The sequence below is a fragment of the Salvelinus namaycush genome, chromosome 14 (genome assembly GCF_016432855.1).
Source record: "Salvelinus namaycush isolate Seneca chromosome 14, SaNama_1.0, whole genome shotgun sequence".
Taxonomy (NCBI): domain Eukaryota; kingdom Metazoa; phylum Chordata; class Actinopteri; order Salmoniformes; family Salmonidae; genus Salvelinus; species Salvelinus namaycush.
In genome coordinates this window covers 18,169,898-18,189,331 of record NC_052320.1, presented here as the reverse complement: position 1 = coordinate 18,189,331, position 19,434 = coordinate 18,169,898, and the positions used below count along the sequence as shown (strand labels likewise).

At 43.9% G+C, this 19,434-nt stretch overlaps 1 protein-coding gene across 2 annotated transcripts in view; it reads left to right on the top strand.

Annotated features, from left to right (window-relative positions):
* LOC120059216 (protein bicaudal D homolog 2-like) overlaps positions 1–15,000 on the top strand; it is a 34,881-nt gene extending 19,881 nt beyond the window's left edge. For both annotated transcript variants that reach the window (XM_039008090.1, XM_039008091.1), the window contains exons 5-10: positions 1,323–1,820; positions 7,039–7,953; positions 8,539–8,715; positions 9,964–10,115; positions 11,767–12,112; positions 13,129–15,000. In XM_039008090.1, the coding sequence (XP_038864018.1) occupies positions 1,323–1,820; positions 7,039–7,953; positions 8,539–8,715; positions 9,964–10,115; positions 11,767–12,112; positions 13,129–13,134 (2,094 nt within the window). In that variant the 3' untranslated portion in view covers positions 13,135–15,000. The remainder of the gene's footprint in view (positions 1–1,322; positions 1,821–7,038; positions 7,954–8,538; positions 8,716–9,963; positions 10,116–11,766; positions 12,113–13,128) is intronic.
* Positions 15,001–19,434: the final 4,434 nt, after the last annotated feature.

Here is a 19,434-nt window from a genome sequence, read left to right as displayed (position 1 = left end):
TCTAAAAATTACTTTTCAACATTGCTTGCTCCTGGGCATTCTCACTACTTAGAAAAACATAATATTGAAGGGCTTGCCTTTTGCCCCTTTTCATGATGGTGTTAGCAGCTACGTGAGTGCTAGCGAGCTACAGACCGGAACATTGTTTGCCAAGACCAACATCACAAACAGACTATACAGCTACAAGTAGTGAGTGGTGTTTCAAACAAACTATTCTAAACAAGTTAAATGTCTTTACCTGTGATTTGAAATATTTTCCACACACACACAATAGCTATGTGTAGTCTGCTTGGACACTGGGTTAGAGCTTCCAAGCCCATTCTATTTCTATGTAATCAACACTCGGGTAACACAACAGAGCCGTGTTCAGTATGAAGAACATCTTTTGAAACGGAGAATATAGCTGAACTTGTCCAATATGATTGTAGTTTTCTATTGAATGACGTTTAACCGCAGTGTGCCCTACTGAACAAACCCTGGTCTCCCATCAACAGCCAGTTTGGGACTTGGGCCAGAATACTCCTACTCTTCCCAAAAGGGTCATGGAATGCATACCCAGATTTACTCAGAACCTTGTGTAACCGCTGAAAAATGTGCCATGTCATACCAAACAGTAGGAATGTGTTTATTTCTTAATGGACAATAGCAGGTTCCAGATCATTCTGTGGTTGGTTGGTTTTTATTCTTCCTGTCCATTTGAGTCTCCATCTCCTGCTGGGTTTAGTATCTGAGGATTCTTTCCCAGTGGTTCATGAATAAGGGCTAGCCTTGTCTGGTGTATGTTCTGAGTTTGGCTGACAGTGCCTTGACTGTGTTTTCCCCTGTCAATCTGTCTTGACCCACACTCATTGTTGGGGAGTCCTCTCAGTTGATGTGAGACAATGGCATCGCTCCAGTGGGACTTCTCAGTGAATAATCAGAAGAGATAAGATTCTCATCCTGGTCACGCGTAGGCCTACTGTAAATGTGACATAAACTCTGCTAACTCGTTTGTCAGTTTACTCATGAGTTGGCCAAGTAGTGCAGATCAATTATTCAAAAGGTTTTAAAATATTTTACCAACTGCCAGCCATAAGTAACTGATGTAGAACATTCCTGTCGGTGTTCTATTATCAGGAGTAATAATAATCTATGCATTTTACAGTTACATATTCCTAGTCCAGTACCACCCAACAGACATGACAAGATAAGATTCACTTTTATTGTTCCTTAAGGAAAATTTGTCCGGAACATTCAAAACACTACTCCCACAGTGTTAACATACTCAGGCCTACTCTCTCTGAGTCTCTGTCCTCACATGCCCCCTCTCTTGTCATCTGCAGGTGGAGTTTGAGGCGGTGAAGCTGGAGCTCACCCACAAGGAGGAGCAGGATGAGGTTCTCCGGGCCCAGCTGGAGGAGGCGGCGCGGCTGAGGGAGATCGCTGAGCATCAACTGGACGAGGCCCTGGAGGCCCTGAAAGAGGAGAGGGAGCAGAAGAACAGCCTGAGGAGGGAGCTCTCGGCCCTGGCCCTCAACCCCTTCGACTCTGTGGGCAACCTGGAGCTGCACCTGGAGCAGCTGGATGACAGTGGCGACAGCGGAGGGGGCCAGAGGAGCTCTGAGGACCAGGAGCACGACCAGGACAGCGGTTACAACAATGGCCCAGGGTCTGGTTGCGCTCCTACTAATCCTAACCCCAAGGCAAACGGGCACGTCCAGCGCTTCTCCACCCCCAGGAACAGTGATGTGTTCCTGAGGCCTGCCCCTGGCCTGGTGTCTGACCTTCTCAGTGAGCTGCACCTCTCAGACAGCCAGAAGCTCAAACAGCAGCTCATGCAGGTAAACAACGGGCTCATATCCACAGAGATTCCATTAAATTACTTTATGCAGGCCTAGAATTTCATGATTTTAGCATTTGGCCTTCAAGAGGTGCCCAATCTTTCAGGTGGGGCGTTAAACAGGTGTCCTGACTCTTTGGGGTCACTAAAGATCCCATGGCACTTATTGTAAGAGTATGGGTGTTAACCCCGGTCTCCTGGCTAAATTTCCAATCTGGCCCCTTATACCATCATGGCCATCTAATTATGCACAGCTTCCAATTGTCTCTTTCATACCCCCCTCTGCCCTGTAAATATCCTCCAGGTCGTTGCTGTAAATATGAATGTTTTCTCAGTCATCTTACCTGGTGAAATAAGGGTAAAAAATATATATTTCAGGTCACAGAGGCCATCTACTAGGGCACCAAGGCCATTAACCAAAATAGCCAATTCAATTTATTTGAAAACTGACAAACACTAGCTATTCCTTTAACATACACTTACAGTATGTTTTTCTTAATGTACATAATTAGCCTACGTGTAGGTGTTAGCCAATGCGTATTGGCTACAGCCTGTCATGTCCAGAGCGATGCTGACATGGAGGTGCTTGAAAGTGTGTGTGTATACATACATACATACATACATACACATACATACACACACATACATACATACATACATACATACACACACACTTAGGTTGGAGTCATTAAAACTAGTTTTTCAACCACTCCACACATTTCTTGTTAACAAACTATAGTTTTGGCAAGTCGGTTAGGACATCTACTTTGTGCATGACAGAAGTAAATTTTAACAACAATTGTTTACAGACAGATTATTTTACTTGTATCACAATTCCAGTGGGTCAGAAGTTTACTTGCACTAAGTTGACTGTGCCTTTAAACCGCTTGGAAAATTCCAGAAAATTGTCATGGCTTTAGAAGCTTCTGATAGGTTAATTGACATCATTTGAGTCAATTGGAGGTGTACCTGTGGATGTATTTCAAGGCCTACCTTCAAACTCAGTGCCTCTTTGCTTGACATCATGGGAAAATCAAAAGAAATCAGCCAATACCTCAGAAAAAAAATTGTAGACCTTCACAAGTCTGGTTCATCCTTGGGAGCAATTTCCAAACGCCTGAAGGTACCTCGTTCCTCTGTACAAACAATAGTACGCAAGTATAAACACCATGGGACCACGCAGCCGTCATACTGCTCAGGAAGGAGACGCATTCTGTCTCCTAGAGATGAACGTACTTTGGTGCGAAAAGTGCAAATCAATCCCAGAACAGCAGTAAAGGACCTTGTGACGATGCTGGAGGAAACGCGTACAAAAGTATCTATATCCACACTAAAACGAGTCCTATATCGACATTACCTGAAAGGCCGCTCAGCAAGGAAGAAGCCACTGCTCCAAAACCGCCATTAAAAAAAACTGACTATGGTTTGCAACTGCACATGGGGACAAAGATCGTACATTTTGGAGAAAGGTCCTTTGGTCTGATGAAACAAAAATAGAACTGTTTGGCCATAATGAACATCGTTATATTTGGAGGGAAAAGGAGGAGGCTTGCAAGCCGAAGAACACCATCCCAACCGTGAAGCACGGGGGTGGCAGCATCATGTTGTGGGGATGCTTTACTGCATGAGGGACTGGTGCATGAGGGACTGGTGCACTAGTTGGCATTGAGGCAGGAAAATTATGTGGATATAGTGAAGCAATATCTCAAGACATCCGTCAGGAAGTTAAAGCTTGGTCGCAAATGGGTCTTCCAAATGGACAATGACCCCAAGCATACTTCCGAAGTTGTGGCAAAATGGCTTAAGGACAAAGTCAAGGTATTGGAGTGGCCATCACAAAGCCCTGATCTCAATCCTATAGAAAATGTGTGGGCAGAACTGAAAAAGCGTGTGCGAGTAAGGAGGCCTACAAACCTGACTCAGTTACACCAGCTCTGTCAGGAGGAATGGGACAAAATTCACCCAACTTATTGTGGGAAGCTTGTGGAAGGCTACCTGAAACGTTTGACCCAAGTTAAACAATTTAAAGGCAATGCTACCAAATACTAATTCAGTATATGTAAACTTCTGACCCACTGGGAATGTGATGAAAGAAATAAAAGCTGAAATTATTCTCTCTATTCTTAAAATAAAGTGGTGATCCTAACTGATTTAAGACAGGGATTTTTTTTACTCGGATTAAATGTCAGTAATTGTGAAAAATGTAGTTTAAATGTATTTGTCTAAGGTGTATGTGTACTTCCGACTTCAACTGCATATACACTAAATGCCAGTCATGTTTGAGAAATATAATGTAGGATCATTATTAATATCTAAAGGCTTGATTCTGTCGACATACTTGAGCCATGTTCGCTCCGAAAGGCCAATGCCTGTTGCTCACTGCAACATCGCCCACCTTGCAATCTGAGCGGAGGCAGTCAACATTTTGAAGCGATTTAACCATAAATGTAATTGTTTAAACCTGCTATTTTTTTGTAATTTCATGAGGTATGTCTTACCATGTTTTGACCATAGGATTGTTAAGGGGATTTTTTTTATTGTCACTTTCTCATAAGCCATCGAAACCAGTAATTCTCTCATGTTCGCAACGTTCTTTCATGTCCAGCAACCCAAGACACAATCCTAGTCATATTAACCACCCATGCTTGTTGTCTTTAGATCATTCTACATTTCTGAAGGATATTTTACTCTGTCATATGAAACCGCTCGCATTTGCGGTGCATTTTTGAGAATGGTGTTTTACCGCTAATTGCATTTTGGAGCATTCACGCTAATAGTGTACTGCCGTGTGCACATCGCAGCGATAATAATGTGAAGAAATAGACTAATAGTTAATCAAACATTTTTAAGCTAAACGTTCGGATCTGTTGCATCAGCCTCATTTCTTAAATATTTTTTGATGTATGGTGGTTGTATGAATGTCGGATCAATCGCGTCCCACAACTGTCCCCAGAGTATGTTTGGAATATTTATTTCTCGCACAGGACAAGCTGACCAATAGAATAGGTCAACTTTTGTACTATGGGGATAGTATATTGACAAAGGCTAGTGCTTTTGCAGGCTAGTGCTTTTGCATACACAGTATATGTGGACAGTTTTTCTAACATCTTCAATATGCACCTAGGAATTCAATAAGAGGGATGCGTGCAGTTGCGTCCCGATTTCTGTCTTCACTTGTAGCCTGCTTCGGCGCTGTGATACCTGTGAGAAGGACCCGATCACGTGACGGGCATTGGCTAATAAGAATTTAGATATTTGAGAGAGCCTTGTGAGTGAGAGGTGCTTCAGAGCACGATGATTGGCAGCCTGGAGAAGGGATTTAGAATGATTATGTTTAGCAGGCACATTCTGTATGTAATGTATACTAACTCACTTCAAGGAATCATCTGTTTACATTTTCTTTCAGTGAAGAATTGTTTAAATGCAACCACATTGAAACAGACATGGTCTGTAGACCACGTGTCAATGCCTAGATTTAGCTCTGCTCTAATTATGCTACTTGTCCTTTGGGCTTGTAGTTTCTATGAGATTATGAAGGTTTCAGGCAGGTTAGTTTTGCATGACAGAGGCAGGCCTGCTATGTTTGCTGTTTCCGGCTATAGACCACATCCTGCTACAAATAGAATTGGATCACTCAATGAATCTCTCTCGTGACTCTACTGACAGTAAAGGTTCAAATGGCTCAACAAAGGCCGTATTGCACATTAAATTGGCACTTTCCTACACATTCCTATAGCTCTGCTCAGTCTTTCCTACACATTCCTATAGCTCTGCTCAGTCTTTCCTACACATTCCTATAGCTCTGCTCAGTCTTTCCTACACATTCCTATAGCTCTGCTCCGAACTCTTGTTGCCGTTGGTCAACTATTTCCATTATGTAAATAAATGCAGTGCTTGACTTGTACTGAAATAGGTGCTTGCACTCATTTTGAGTGCCGGTATTGTTTATTTATCAAATATAAACAATACCGGCACTCAAAATGAGTGCAATGCATTTGAACTAATATTCTGTAAGAGGTGCAGGGACTCGAGCACTAGAAAATGTGAGGTTCCAGTGAGTTCCTGCTCAAGTCCAGCACTGTATAAATGTATAATGCACTTAGCTGGAGGTTGGTATTGCTGTTGCTCACCACAGGCCCAGCAGGTGTTATAAGAGTACTTGAGTGGGTTGAGCCAGTGCTGCTCCACTACATAAATAATAAATTAGTTAGATGAAAAGGCACTCCAGGGCGAAATGTATGTTAACCGTCTGAGAGAACATCTCTTGTCTCACTGAGAAGAAATATCAACCTGCTGAAATATATAACTGACATCACTTGTCTAGTGCTGAATGTGTTGTTCAGTGCAGTTGCCTGAATTCTTGGTACAGTACAGTAAATAATCTGTCAGGAAACTCAAAATTAAAAATGCCATGTTTTGCTTTTACTATACATTTAGCAATCTATGAAGCAAATACCTGTTTTAAGCAATGGTTTTGGAACAAAGTGGCACTTTTAAATAACTGGAAAATATGTAATTCCATCTATTATACACTACCAGTCAAACGTTTTAGAACACCTTCTCATTCAATGGTTTTTCTTTATTTTTACTGTTTTCTACATTGTAGAATAGTAGTGAAGACATCAAAACTATGAAATAACATCTGGAAGGAATCATGTAGTAACCAAAAAAGTGTTAAACAAATGTAAATATATTTTATATTTGTGATTCTTCAAATAGCCTCCCTTTGCCTTGATGACAGCTTTGCACACTCTTGGCATTCTCTCAACCAGCTTCATGAGGTAGTCATCTGGAATGCATTTCAATTAACAGGTGTGCATTCTTAAGTTAATTTGTGGAATTTCTTTCCTTGGTGTTTGAGCCAATCAGTTGTGTTGTGACAAGGTAGGGGTGGTATACAGAAGATAGCCCTATTTGGTAAAAGACCAAGTCCATATTATGGCAAGAATGAGAGAATGCCAAGTGTGCAAAGCTGTAAAATATATGTTGATTTGTTGAAATCTTTTTTGATTACTACATGATTCCATATGTGTTATTTAATAGTTTTGATGTCTTCACTATTATTATACAATGTAGAAAATAGGAAAAATAAAGAAAAACCCTTGAATGAGTAGCTGTTCTAAAAGTTTGGACCGGTAGTGTATATTTAGCAGTATGAAGCCAAATAAAAAATTAAGCAATGGTTTTCAGTCCTTTTTTCTGTTCCTCTCTTTCTCTAGGCTGAGAGGGATAAGACTGGTCTGGCCAACACGGTCCAGGACCTCCAGAGGCAGTTGGAGCTGTCCCAGCAGGCCTTCAGTGAGCAGGAAGACAAGGTGGGCTCCCTGACCCAGCAGCTGGAGGCCGTGCAGCTGCAGAAACACATCCTGCCCCAGGGGAAGGCAGCAGGTGACCGGGGGGACGGCAGCAGCAGGACCCTGGAGAACGGTGCGGATGACTACGACTATGAGCTGGACGTAAAGAGCACTGAGGTGCTGGAGGCCCGGATGAAGGCGGCCGGCGAGGAGCTGCTGAAGCTGCGTGAGGAGCTGTCCCAGGCAGGGAAACGTTACTCGGCCCTGGAGCAGCGCTGCCGGCAGGAGAAGGAGCGATGGAGGGGAGAGGCCCATGAGCTGGCTGAGAAGATCCGCCAGTGCATCAAGTCCAGCCGGCAGGACCAGGAGCGCATCAGCGAGCTGGAGAAGGAGATCGGAGCGACGAGGAAAGTGGCTACTGATTCTGAGGGTCATCTCAGCGTGGCACAGGAGGAGCTGCTGGCCTTCTCTGAGGAGCTGGCCAACCTCTACCACCACATCTGTGTGTGCAACAACCTCACGCCCAAACGCGTCACCCTGGACTACTACCGCGACGGGGCCAGGGGCCAGTCAGGGGGGAGTGGAGGGAGGTCCAACCACCTGCACCCCCATCACGGACGTAACAAGCGCCGCTCCAACGAGTTGTTTGCGAAAGCAGTGCATGGAGGAGATGGAGACAGTAGGCCTGGTACTCCCCAGGACTCCCGTGACAACTCCCCCTCGACACGCTGCTCCTCCCCCACCCCAGTCTGCCCTGGCTCCCCCACGCTGGACTTCAGGGACCCCTCCAACGTACGTAACCTGGTGGCTGTCATCCGCTGCCAAATCAAACACCTCCAGGTACGAGTGCCGCCGCCATATTGTCTTCCACTAAACATACATATTTAATGGAGGGTTCATTAATAAACACTTTTTTTTTTTTTTTTTATCTTTTACCAGATCTAATGTGTTATAGTCTCCTACATTCATTTCACATTCCCACAAAGTGTTTCCTTTCAAATGGTACCAAGAATATGCATATCCTTGCTTCAGGTCCTGAGCTATAGGCAGTTAGATTTGGGTATGTCATTTTAGGCGAAAATTGAAAACAAGGGTTGGATCCTTAAGAGGTTGTCATAGTATGCCGTGCTGAATTCTGGTCCCACGGTACAAAATGTATTATTTGGCTTCTTTCAGAAAGCTGTTAAGCAGAATGTCTGGCGCTTGGTATTATTTGGGAAGTAGATATCTGGGAACTGTAGTGTAGTAGACTACTAATACTACATATGAGAGATATTTTGGATAATTTTTACATTGCTTTAGTTCGGTGGAAAGACCTATTCAGACACAGGTGTTTCCTGAGTGGTCCATCATGTCAGTGAAACTGAAAGTATGCTGAATAACGTCACTAAGGCAATAAGCACTTGTCATGCCTGTTTCCCTCAGGTGGCGGTGGACCTGTGTCGCCACCGGGGCACGCTGCCCTATTCGGGAGGGATCAGCTGTGGAGGGGAGCTGGAAAGTGAGGCCCTCACGGAGGAGGTGCTGAAGCTCAAGTCTCTCCTCAGCACCAAGAGAGAACAGATCGCCACTCTCAGGACTGTCCTCAAAGCCAACAAACAGGTAACGAACTACAACAAACAAGGTCATGCAATGGACACGTCAAGTTGAACACGCACACATACACACACGACACACAACCATCAGCCTCAGATGGGTCACTTACTGTGTAACAAGATGTACAGACATGACTATCATAATTGGTCTTACCAAATGGTCACCAATGAGGTGTAGTTCTATTTTTGTCTTGAAAAGAAGTTTAATCTTATTTTTTCATTGAGGGTCTGGGGCTGACTGACTCTCAGCCTGACGTGTCCATGACCTGTAATCCTCAGACCAAAGTCACTAGATAATGTCCTGACTCGATAACAACTGAACATCCAATCACTTTTCCTCTGGTCTTTCTATTTTTTTGTATCCTGTTCTGTTTTCTTGGCTTGTCGATAAAGCCTTGGGTATCTGACCCATAGCAACACCAGTAAGGTCTGTCTTCTAGAACCATCAGTCTGCCTGGAGGGGATGTTCCTCGTTCAATTGTCTCATATTTGTTTGTGATCTATATATATTTTTCGATGAAAAACAAATGATATTCCCTAAAAAGAGGGGTGAAGGGGTATGTGAGACATGATTGGACGGTCTGAGTGTAGACTGAGTCAGAGATGGAGTATGATGACGTCTTCCTCAGAGATCTTCCAGTACACTGCTCCTTCCTCCCCCTCTACTCTGTACGCCTCCAGCCCTGGCTGACCTTCTTCTGTCAACCCCTTCACGGTCTCTCTCTCTTCTCTCCTCTTTCCCGCTGTCTCACACACACACACACAAACTCTAAGGCTAATCTCTGCTCGATTAGGCGAGCCTCTCTGTCACGGGTTAGCCTCTGAATTCAGATGTCTGGCGCTCTTCTATTCCACTGCCACAAAGATTCAGACAACTATGATGTTTTAATAAATTACTATCATAAAACATGTGGTTAACCTTTGTTCCCTTCTAGCACAGTTATGTAAATATGGCCTTTATTTACTTTTTAGTCATTTACCAGACACTCCAGAGCGACTTACAGTAAACAGGGCATACGCTTTCACTTTAGAATTAAGATATTTACCAGTTAATTGTTGGTAATTTGCTTTGACAGGGTCGATGCTGTATTTCTTGTTTCTGTTTAAATAAAGGGTTGGTATTTTCATTGCTAAAAATGTCCCATCTGCATTTTTTTACGTTGCACTAACAGATGAGAGGTCAACTTTGCCATCTGTTATGTACTTGATGTATTTTCCCCAGCTGTAACAATGAATCCTAATGTTTCTATTCCAGACAGCAGAGTTGGCTCTGAGCAACCTGAAGACCAAGTACGAGACAGAGAAGAGCATGGTGTCTGAGACCATGGTGAAGCTGAGGAACGAGCTTAAGGCCCTGAAGGAGGACGCTGCCACCTTCTCCTCACTGAGGGTGATGTTCGCCAGCCGGTACAGTCATTTATATACTGTCCTTTTTATATTCCCAATCACCAAGAATAACAGCAATTTAGAAACCTGAGTTGGAGGAGTACAGTAACCTCTATTTGTTTGACAATTTAAAAACAGAAATCAGCATCACAAGTGAATACACTATTTCAAGTCTGAGGAAAACACACACAAAAAGGATTTCAGTTGTGTGCGTCAATTGCTGATGTGCTGCAATCAAAAATATACATATTGCATGATGTCCAAATTCCTGTGTTAGGCCTACTCTGAGATTAGCGTTCCAGGCCTATTTTCTACACTGCTGCACATCCACAGACTAGCCTCCCTCTGCTGCTGTGAGCAGATCTACACCTAGCAGTGGACAGTAGACACTCCAGTGGAACTAATTGTTCTCCTTCTTTAAGCAGCTAATCGTCATGTTTGTGCTCCTGTGGCTCATGTTTAGATGAGACAGTCAGACATTCCATGACATGGTAGACTAGAGCTTGGATGCGACCCAAATGGAACCCGTTCCCTAAATAGTGCTCTACTTTTGAGCAGAGCCCTAAGGACCCTAGTCAAAAATAGTGCACTAAATAGGGAAGAGGGTGCTATTTGGGATGCATGCTAGAGCTTCTGCCACTACAGTGTCATCTAATCAGATTACCCCTCTGCAGTCTGCCACAATCCCTCTCCTCACGTGCAGGTTAGCACTCACGTGCTACTGCTCTGTTTGGAGCCTCAGCCTGGACCGACCTGTCCGTCAGGTCAGGGAGACTCCACGCAATGGCCCCTTCTCCCCCTCTACTCCACCTCCAACAGTCTCTGTAGGGAAAGCTGCTAGCAACCAAGAGTGGACTGACACCGAGTTAACATGTGCAGAGCCTGCCTCACGTGTGATACTCTGTTTATTGGCAGGCAGATGTGTTTTTCAGTGTTGGCATGTATGTCCTAAACTAGTGTGTGGCCGAACAAAGGCATTTGTTATTTGTGATCGTGTCTGTTGTCGTTGCTTGCACAGTTCTGTACGGTATTGAATACTGTAGCTACTGTTACTGTAGTGATTCCACATGTGGATGTGTTGTTTTTAATGTTACTATTAGAGGGATGTTAATTTAGCGATTGTTCAGTACTGCAAGCTCAGAAGGGCTTTTAAGGAAAGGAGTATTTTCTCTGAATATGCTTTTTTTCCTGGAAAGACATTAAGCTCTGTCTCTTCACTAGGCATTAAATGAGCTGCCATTTGATTAAGCCTGGTGTTTGAAAGGCCCTCTAATGCAGGGTGCGGCAGAAGCCTACAGTCTGTTGCTACGTCCAGAGACCTTGACTGAAATTTGATTTGGGAAATGTTTTGTAATGGTGCCATCATGTGGTAATATAGAGTTCCTCACACTCAAACTATTATTCAACTAATTCAGAAATTAAACGTTGCTTTCTTTGTATTTTCTTGGGTTTCTCTCTTCTCTTGGGTTTGTCCCATGTGATCTTACTGTCTGTCTTGTCTTATAAATGGCTGTCATTTTCCTCTGTGTGTTTGTCATAGCTGTTGAGATGATGAGCAATACATTATTCAGATAATGTTTTCTATGTGTGTACAGTTTGTATACATTTTATCTGTCTAACATGTCTACTAAATGTGTGTGATTGTGTTGCTCTAACATGCATGTGTCTCCAGGTGTGACCAGTATGTCACCCAGCTGGATGAGATGCAGAGGCAGCTAGCAGCGGCTGAGGATGAGAAGAAGACCCTGAACTCCCTGCTCCGCATGGCCATCCAGCAGAAGCTGGCCCTGACCCAGCGCCTGGAGGACCTGGAGGCCCCTCTGTCCCCCCACGGCCTCGGCAACAGCCCTCGCCGCGCCAGGGCTAAGGAGCTGGGCACCAAAACGGGCCGGAGCCCCCGACGTAACAGCCCCGTACGGAGCAGGAACAGCTCCCGCTCCAGCCCAGTCCCCAACCCTGTGTCCAGCACCGCCAGCCACCACTTCCGAGCCCTTACCCGCAGCCTCCACACCAGCCCTGTAAGAACCCGGTCTTCCTCCACCACTACTTCCTTCCATCCTGACCCTCTTCCTCCTATATATACCCCTTCCTCCTCTACCCGTACCACTCCCCGACCACGCAGAGCAGCCAAGCTCCCCAGGGATGCCACGTTCATTAGAAGTCGTAGTGTCACTGATGTGTTCCGAGCAGGGTTGCGTCTTTGGGAGGAACAGGATGACACCAAGTCTGACTCCTGTAGAGGGTCTTCCAGCTCCCTGGATAGTGTAGTCTTTGGGAGGGCTCTTGTAAGGGGTGCCAGATGGGCTTCGGGCCCTAATCATGAAGATACCTTTTTCACCAATCACACTTTGTGCTCCTCGTCCTCTGCCTCCAGAGTAAAGTCTTCCTATTCCAGATCGATAGAGAATCTGGCCTCTACCAGGTCTCTCTTTATCCCTTCTGTCAACGTATTAGACCCACAAGGCACTGTTAAGCCAGTGTTGAAGCCAACCTTGGAGGTTTCTGTTCATAGAAAACAACAAAACGTTGTTTACAAATCAAGTTCTTCAGAGGTGGTGTCCACAAGATCTTCCAATTCTTCTCCAACCCCAAGGTGCCTTACAGCAGCTCCCCTCTCTCTCCCAAGTCAGTCCAGTAGGACCAGACGGGCCCCAGGCTCAGAATCAAAGAGTAGGCCTAGTTATAGGGGCACCAGTGATCCTCCTCACCCACAACCAGCCAGGGCTCGTAGTTCACAGCCCAGAGGATCACGCTCACACAACCAATGACACTTTAGAGTTTTATCAGCATAAGTGCTCAAGAATGTTGCCCAAGTTAGAGAAAGTAGACAAGCAAAATACATTGATTGTCTCCTGATGGCACCACATAGTCTCATAACCTCTTGTTAATACTTACACTCTTTTTTTTGACCTGTTGTCTTAACTAATTGGTGTGCTGTGTGGATCAGTGACAGTATCCTTTTTCAGTTTGTTTTGGTCCTTCGGTTTATTACTAAATTTCCTTTTTATGTCTCTGTCTCTCCCTGTGTCTGCAGCGGTAAAACCAGTCAGTCGTCACGATCACCCCAACCCCCCAGTCCTCCACAAGAACCGTGTTCTCCATGTCCACCTCCTGAAACAAACGCCTTCCCTTCCTCCTGAAGTCGTCATTCCTCCAAACACATCCTCTTCATCCCACACCTCCTGAGTTAGCTCCCAGACCTTTCTACTCTACTCATCAGACCCAGTGGACTGGCTGCCCTTTCCGTCTTCCTACCCTCTGTATGGACCCAAGATGCCTACCTGCATGCAACCAGGAAAGGAGAGTTAAAGAAGAAAACATACTCTGATTTTATTTATAATGTTATGAAGTAAAGGACTGTTTTTCTGACCTTCACAGTATTATTTACCCTTTCTTTCAAACTGAAAACCCTGTCCTGCTGTGTTCTCCTGCTGTTGATGTATATTTATGCAAATATATTACATTTTGATGCTGCTGCATAGTTTTTTGACACTAGTGAAGACGTTTAGCCTGGCAACATGCCGAAGTCTGTCTGGCAACGTTCTTCTAGTGTCAGACAGCATCCCCCCTGGACAACTGCTGCATAGCCTGACCTCCATGGCTGCATCTGAAATGGCACCCTATTCCCTACTGTATATTGTGCACTACTTTTGACCTGGGCTCATGTCGATTTGGTGGAAACTAGTGCAATAGGTAGGGAATAGGTGTGCCGTTTTGGTTTCATGGGCATTTTAAAACACAGCAGCCTTACTAATCATAATTGAAATACTAAATGCACACTGAAGAGTCCTGTCTCTCTCGTGTTTTGAGGTTTATTTATTTCTATAGCTCTGCATCTTCTACTGGCGGTAACTGTTAAATCCTTCTCTTCGTCCTGTGACTTACCCGACTGTTTGGCTTTGGCCTACCAGCCATGCCCTTCAGTCAGGAGATCAATATCACTGATGGAAATTATTCATCTGTACCCTCAGCACCTCAGGTTGAATGAACTAGCTAACAAAAAGATGGGAGATATTTGACGGGCATGCTTATTTTCAAACTATGCAGATAGCTCTGAGACTGAAGGCCCTGCAGACTGCTGTTTTCCAGGATCTGAGTAAGGAGTGCCTCAAAGGCTGACGGTTCCATAGAAATAGAATTACGAGAACAGACATCTGTTTAATTATATTTCTATGGATTCTAACTATTTAATTTCCCCCTCGTCTCCTGGCAGCAGGGTTGCAGTAGTTGTGGGTCTTCTAATAGATTGTCCCTACTGGACCACACTGCCAGCCTCCTACAGTGCAGGGTCCACGGTGGGGCACATCCACCTTTATATCTAGTAGCCTTAGTGATTTGGCAATTTGTTTTATAATTTAAATATAAGAAAAAAACAGGCTCAAATCAACTTGGTCCAGGTGGGTTTCCGTGCTGTGTTTTAGTGAAGGTCAATACATCATGCTAATTGGGGGTTCCAATGTTGAAAACAGTGCCTTGGTTTTCCTCTTGCTCCAGTCATTTAATGTTTAGACTAAATCACCTTTTTAAATATGTTGAACACTGTTGTAGGGATGAGGTGTAGTTAATTTTTTATATGATTATGGAGATTTGTTTAGCTTTTCGGGAAACTAATAGGCTCTTTGGTACTTGTTGTAGTTTGTACATTTTCTTTGTCCTTAAACCCCCCCCCCCCTTTTCTCACTCTCACAAATGTGTTTGTACAGGTAGGTGTTTTGTAAATGTAACTGATCATCATACGTCTGTATGTGTGGACAAAATTAATTAGTACATTCATTTTATTTGTCGATAGAACCTAATATGCCCAAATAATCCACATCAATTTCTGTGTATGTAAAGTAAGTTAATTTTGTTGACCTGTGAACGACTTATTGTGTGATGGAGAATAAAGCAACACCACTGTCAGTAATTGTTGGGTTGATGAAATAATAATCTTACTGTGTGTTTTCTTTGCCTTTATGATTAATACTTCAAGATCCTTCCCCTAATATGGCAAGTCAAAAGTTGAGGCAATACATCTTTTGAAGCAAGTTGTGTCCAATTTATTTGACGTTTCATTTGTTACATTGTATCTACTCCGTTGGATTTACCCAACTTATTGTGATTGGTTCAATTAACTCCAGGCCCTTCTCCCTATACCGGGTGCGTAGAGTGAAGTTAAACCTGTTATATCAGCAGAAAAAAGTATTATTTGTAATCAGCCAGCAAATTCATTGAAGTTCCTTTTTATAGTAATTGTAAACAATACCGGTATATTTGTATGCATTGGTTCTGACGTTTTTTTTCTTAGAATAACCTGCAAAAAAGTGGATACCGCACTGGGCCGTGCATTTAGGAAAATGGTTGAACTAATGGAGAGAAGAAATGTAAAGATCAAAGCTGTGAATTAAATTACAGGTCGGCAGCGATACCTTTACCTGCTGCTTCCTCAACACCTGCAGCTCAGACATTAGGTTGGAGGCAAGAAGCGTCCCAAGGAGCCATGTCCGGCCGATCGTACTCCTCCACCGACCCAAAAGCAGATCATAGGACATACCTATGGGCACGTTGTAATGAGATGAAACGATAAGTGGTAGCGTGAACTTAGTTTTCCTTTGTCAGAAATCCCCCTATCACTCCGTCAGGTAGGCTAAACTTTAAGGGATTCCCATCATTTGTAATGTGCATCCACTTATGGTGACATACATTGCTTACAATGTGCAACTAGAGCCATTTGGGTGCTGATGGGGAAGGATTCAGTACTCCCCATCAGCTACTGATGTGAGTTTTGTCATCTGTCGGTTGAAGACAATATGCACAAGGATCGTATCAGTTCATCCTCTTCTAGACTAGTGCTGTAACAGTTCATCTTTAGGTTTGAAAGTGGGTCAAACATGACAGCTGGATGGCAGTCCTGTCAGTCATTAGTCTTGTTCTGAGAAAATGAAATTGTTGAAACCAACACTCATCCAGGGAATATCAAAACAACCTCAGGACTATGGTCTGGTCTCTGACACACTTTCTCATTTACCCACTAGCCATATGATTGCATATTTTGCTGGTCACTAGATTATAGCATCATTATGTCAGCACACACACAGCAAAACCCAGGGGTGCTACTTTGGTTTTAGAAGTGGGGGGGAATATATATATATTTTTTAAATGATCATTTAGGATGAACACTAAACAGCCTACCCGACCGCTCGGAGGCTTCCACATGGGCCTAAAGTACAATGTTGCCTCGTTTTGTGTCACATTCTAATTATAAAACGGGGGGGGGGGGGGGGGGGGATATAAATGCAATTTCAGAATGTGGGGGGTCTTTTTAATCTGAGTCTGTGTTTGCTGTGTAACTGATATGATTGCTCAGGAATAACAGGGAGCACAAAAAAAAGATGCATTGTTGAAATCCTTACAATTCACACAAAATAAGTCAGTAATTTTGCTAATCTTTTTGGTCCAGTGATCTATCTTATAAACACATTCTGCTGTTTGTTTTTGTGTGTGGGCAAAAGTAAATTTGCCTCTTCAAATCCTGTACAGTATTTGAAAGGTCTTACCCCATATGATTCCCTGTAATCCTGTTGTTGCTTGCCTAAACTTTGTTCTTTGCTTCAGGTACATAGTCATTGTGCACTCCGGTTGGCAGCACCTCAAACTGATTAGTACTGAAAATGTAAGTCCTTAAATCGTATAAAGCTGTAGTTATGTCCGTTGTTCCATTTGGCACTGAGCAAATTTCAGGTCTTTGAAAATTCTGTGCAACTTCTAGAGCACGTTGACTGTAAACACTGAGGCTCTACCTGCTTTAAGTTACAGTTTTGACAGTGGCCAGGTAGGCTAATGGGGATATTTGATCATAATGTAGGCCTACCATCAAAAACAATAACTGGGCTAGTAACTCACTAACTAGCAAAGGGTATGAACAAAATGTGCACATTTTGCTACATGCAGCTCTTGCTTTCATCTAAAAAACAAAAAAAGCCCATCTACTCACGACCACAGCTGTAAACACAGTCCAGTTCAAAGTAAATGGCACAGATCCATATAGGGCAAAGGTATAAATGTAAATAGACAAATGGTGGGACTAATCCTGATTGCTGATTGGTTAAAACTGCATTCCAGCTGGTGTCTATTCCACAAGTTACCACCGGCTAAATAAAATGTCTATTTACTCTGTTCCATCTGACTGTGCAATCCACTGTCTCATCAGCTCAGCCAGGCACTTTATAAACTTTGATCTCCACTATAAAAAGCATCTAGACATGATCTCACATTTCTTTTAGACTAACATTTAGTTTTCAATAGCTGAGATTTATATAAACCTTGCTGTCTGTCTCTCCGACATTTGCTACATTGTTTCAATATTCAAATTTGATCTCCAGCTGTCCCATAGTAATGAACATGTTGGGAGTCGGGACGAGACAAATCACATTTTATTTGTCACATACACATGGTTAGCAGATGTTAATGCAAGTGTAGCGAAATTCTTGTGCTTCTAGTTCCGACCATGCAGTAATATCTAACAAGTAATCTGACAGGCAGCGTTTCTCAGCCAGTAGATATCATGAATCAGCTGGCATAATTTTTATGGATATATACAAAGAAATGTCAAATGAATCAAAGTGCAGCTAGTTTGCAGTCTTTCCTACAACCTACAAAGCGTTACATGGGCTTGCTCCTACCTATCTTTCCCGAGTTGGTCCTGCCGTACATACCTACACGTACACTACGGTCACAAGACGCAGGCCTCCTAATTGTCCCTAGAATTTCTAAGCAAACAGCTGGAGGCAGGGCTTTCTCCTATAGATCTCCATTTTTATGGAATGGTCTGCCTACCCATGTGAGAGACGCAGACTCGGTCTCAACCTTTAAGTCTTTACTGAAGACTTATCTCTTCAGTAGGTCATATGATTGAGTGTAGTCTGGCCCAGGAGTGTGAAGGTGAACGGAAAGGCTCTGGAGCAACGAACCGCCCTTGCTGTCTCTGCCTGGCCGGTTCCCCTCTCTCCACTGGGATTCTCTGCCTCTAACCCTATTACAGGGGCTGAGTCACTGGCTTACTGGTGCTCTTTCATGCCGTCCCTAGGAGGGGTGCGTCACTTGAGTGGGTTGAGTTACTGACGTGATCTTCCTGTCTGGGTTGGCGCCCCCCCTTGGTTTGTGCTGTGGCGGAGATCTTTGTGGGCTATACTCGGCCTTGTCTCAGGATTGTAAGTTGGTGGTTGAAGATATACCTCTAGTGGTGCGGGGGCTGTGCTTTGGCAAAGTGGGCGGGGTTATATCCTTCTTGTTTGGCCCTGTCCGGGGGTATCATCGGATGGGGCCACAGTGTCTCCTGACCCCTCCTGTCTCAGCCTCCAGTATTTATGCTCCAGTAGTTTATGTATCGGGGGGCTAGGGTCAGTTTGTTATCCGGTGTCCTGTGTGAATTTAAGTATGCTCTCTCTAATTCTCTCCTTCTCTCTTTCTTTCTCTCTCTCGGAGGACCTGAGCCCGTCAGGACTACCGGGCATGATGACTCCTTGCTGTTCCCAGTCCACCTGGCCTTGCTGCTGTTCCAGTTTCAACTGTTCTGCCTGCGTCTATGGAACCCTGATCTGTCCACCGGATGTGCTACCTGTCCCAGACCTGCTGTTTTCAACTCTCTAGAGACCGCAGGAGCGGTAGAGATACTCTTAATGATCGGCTATGAAAAGCCAACTGACATTTACTCCTGAGGTGCTGACTTGCTACACCCTCGATAACTATTGTGATTATTATTATTTGACCATGCTGGTCATTTATGAACATTTGAACATCTTGGCCATGTTCTGTTATAATCTCCACCCGGCACAGCCAGAAGAGGACTGGCCACCCCTCATAGCCTGGTTCCTCTCTAGGTTTCTTCCTAGGTTTTGGCCTTTCTAGGGAGTTTTTCCTAGCCACCGTGCTTCTACACCTGCATTGCTTGCTGTTTGGGGTTTTAGGCTGGCTTTCTGTACAGCACTTCGAGATATTAGCTGATGTACGAAGGGCTATATAAATAAATTTGATTTGATTTGAATGGCTGCCTGGTATTATGATGCAATCATTTCCAGGGTATTTTGGAATGTTCTTAAACTGATGCTGGGTTGCCATGTTAATAAAGTAGAATGGTCATTCAAATGATGCTAACTGATGTGGCTCATGTAATGGAATGTATTTTTTGTAATGTCAGTTGAGTTGACTCAACAAATCACAGCACAGATTGAAGGGTACACTTCCTGCTCTACTTCCTGGCATGGGTCTAGGTCGAAAATCTACAGGTTTGGCACCAGCGGCATTGCTAACTGCCAGCGCTGTTGCTAACAAGCATAGCTGGTCCCATTGTTGCAAAGAGTAT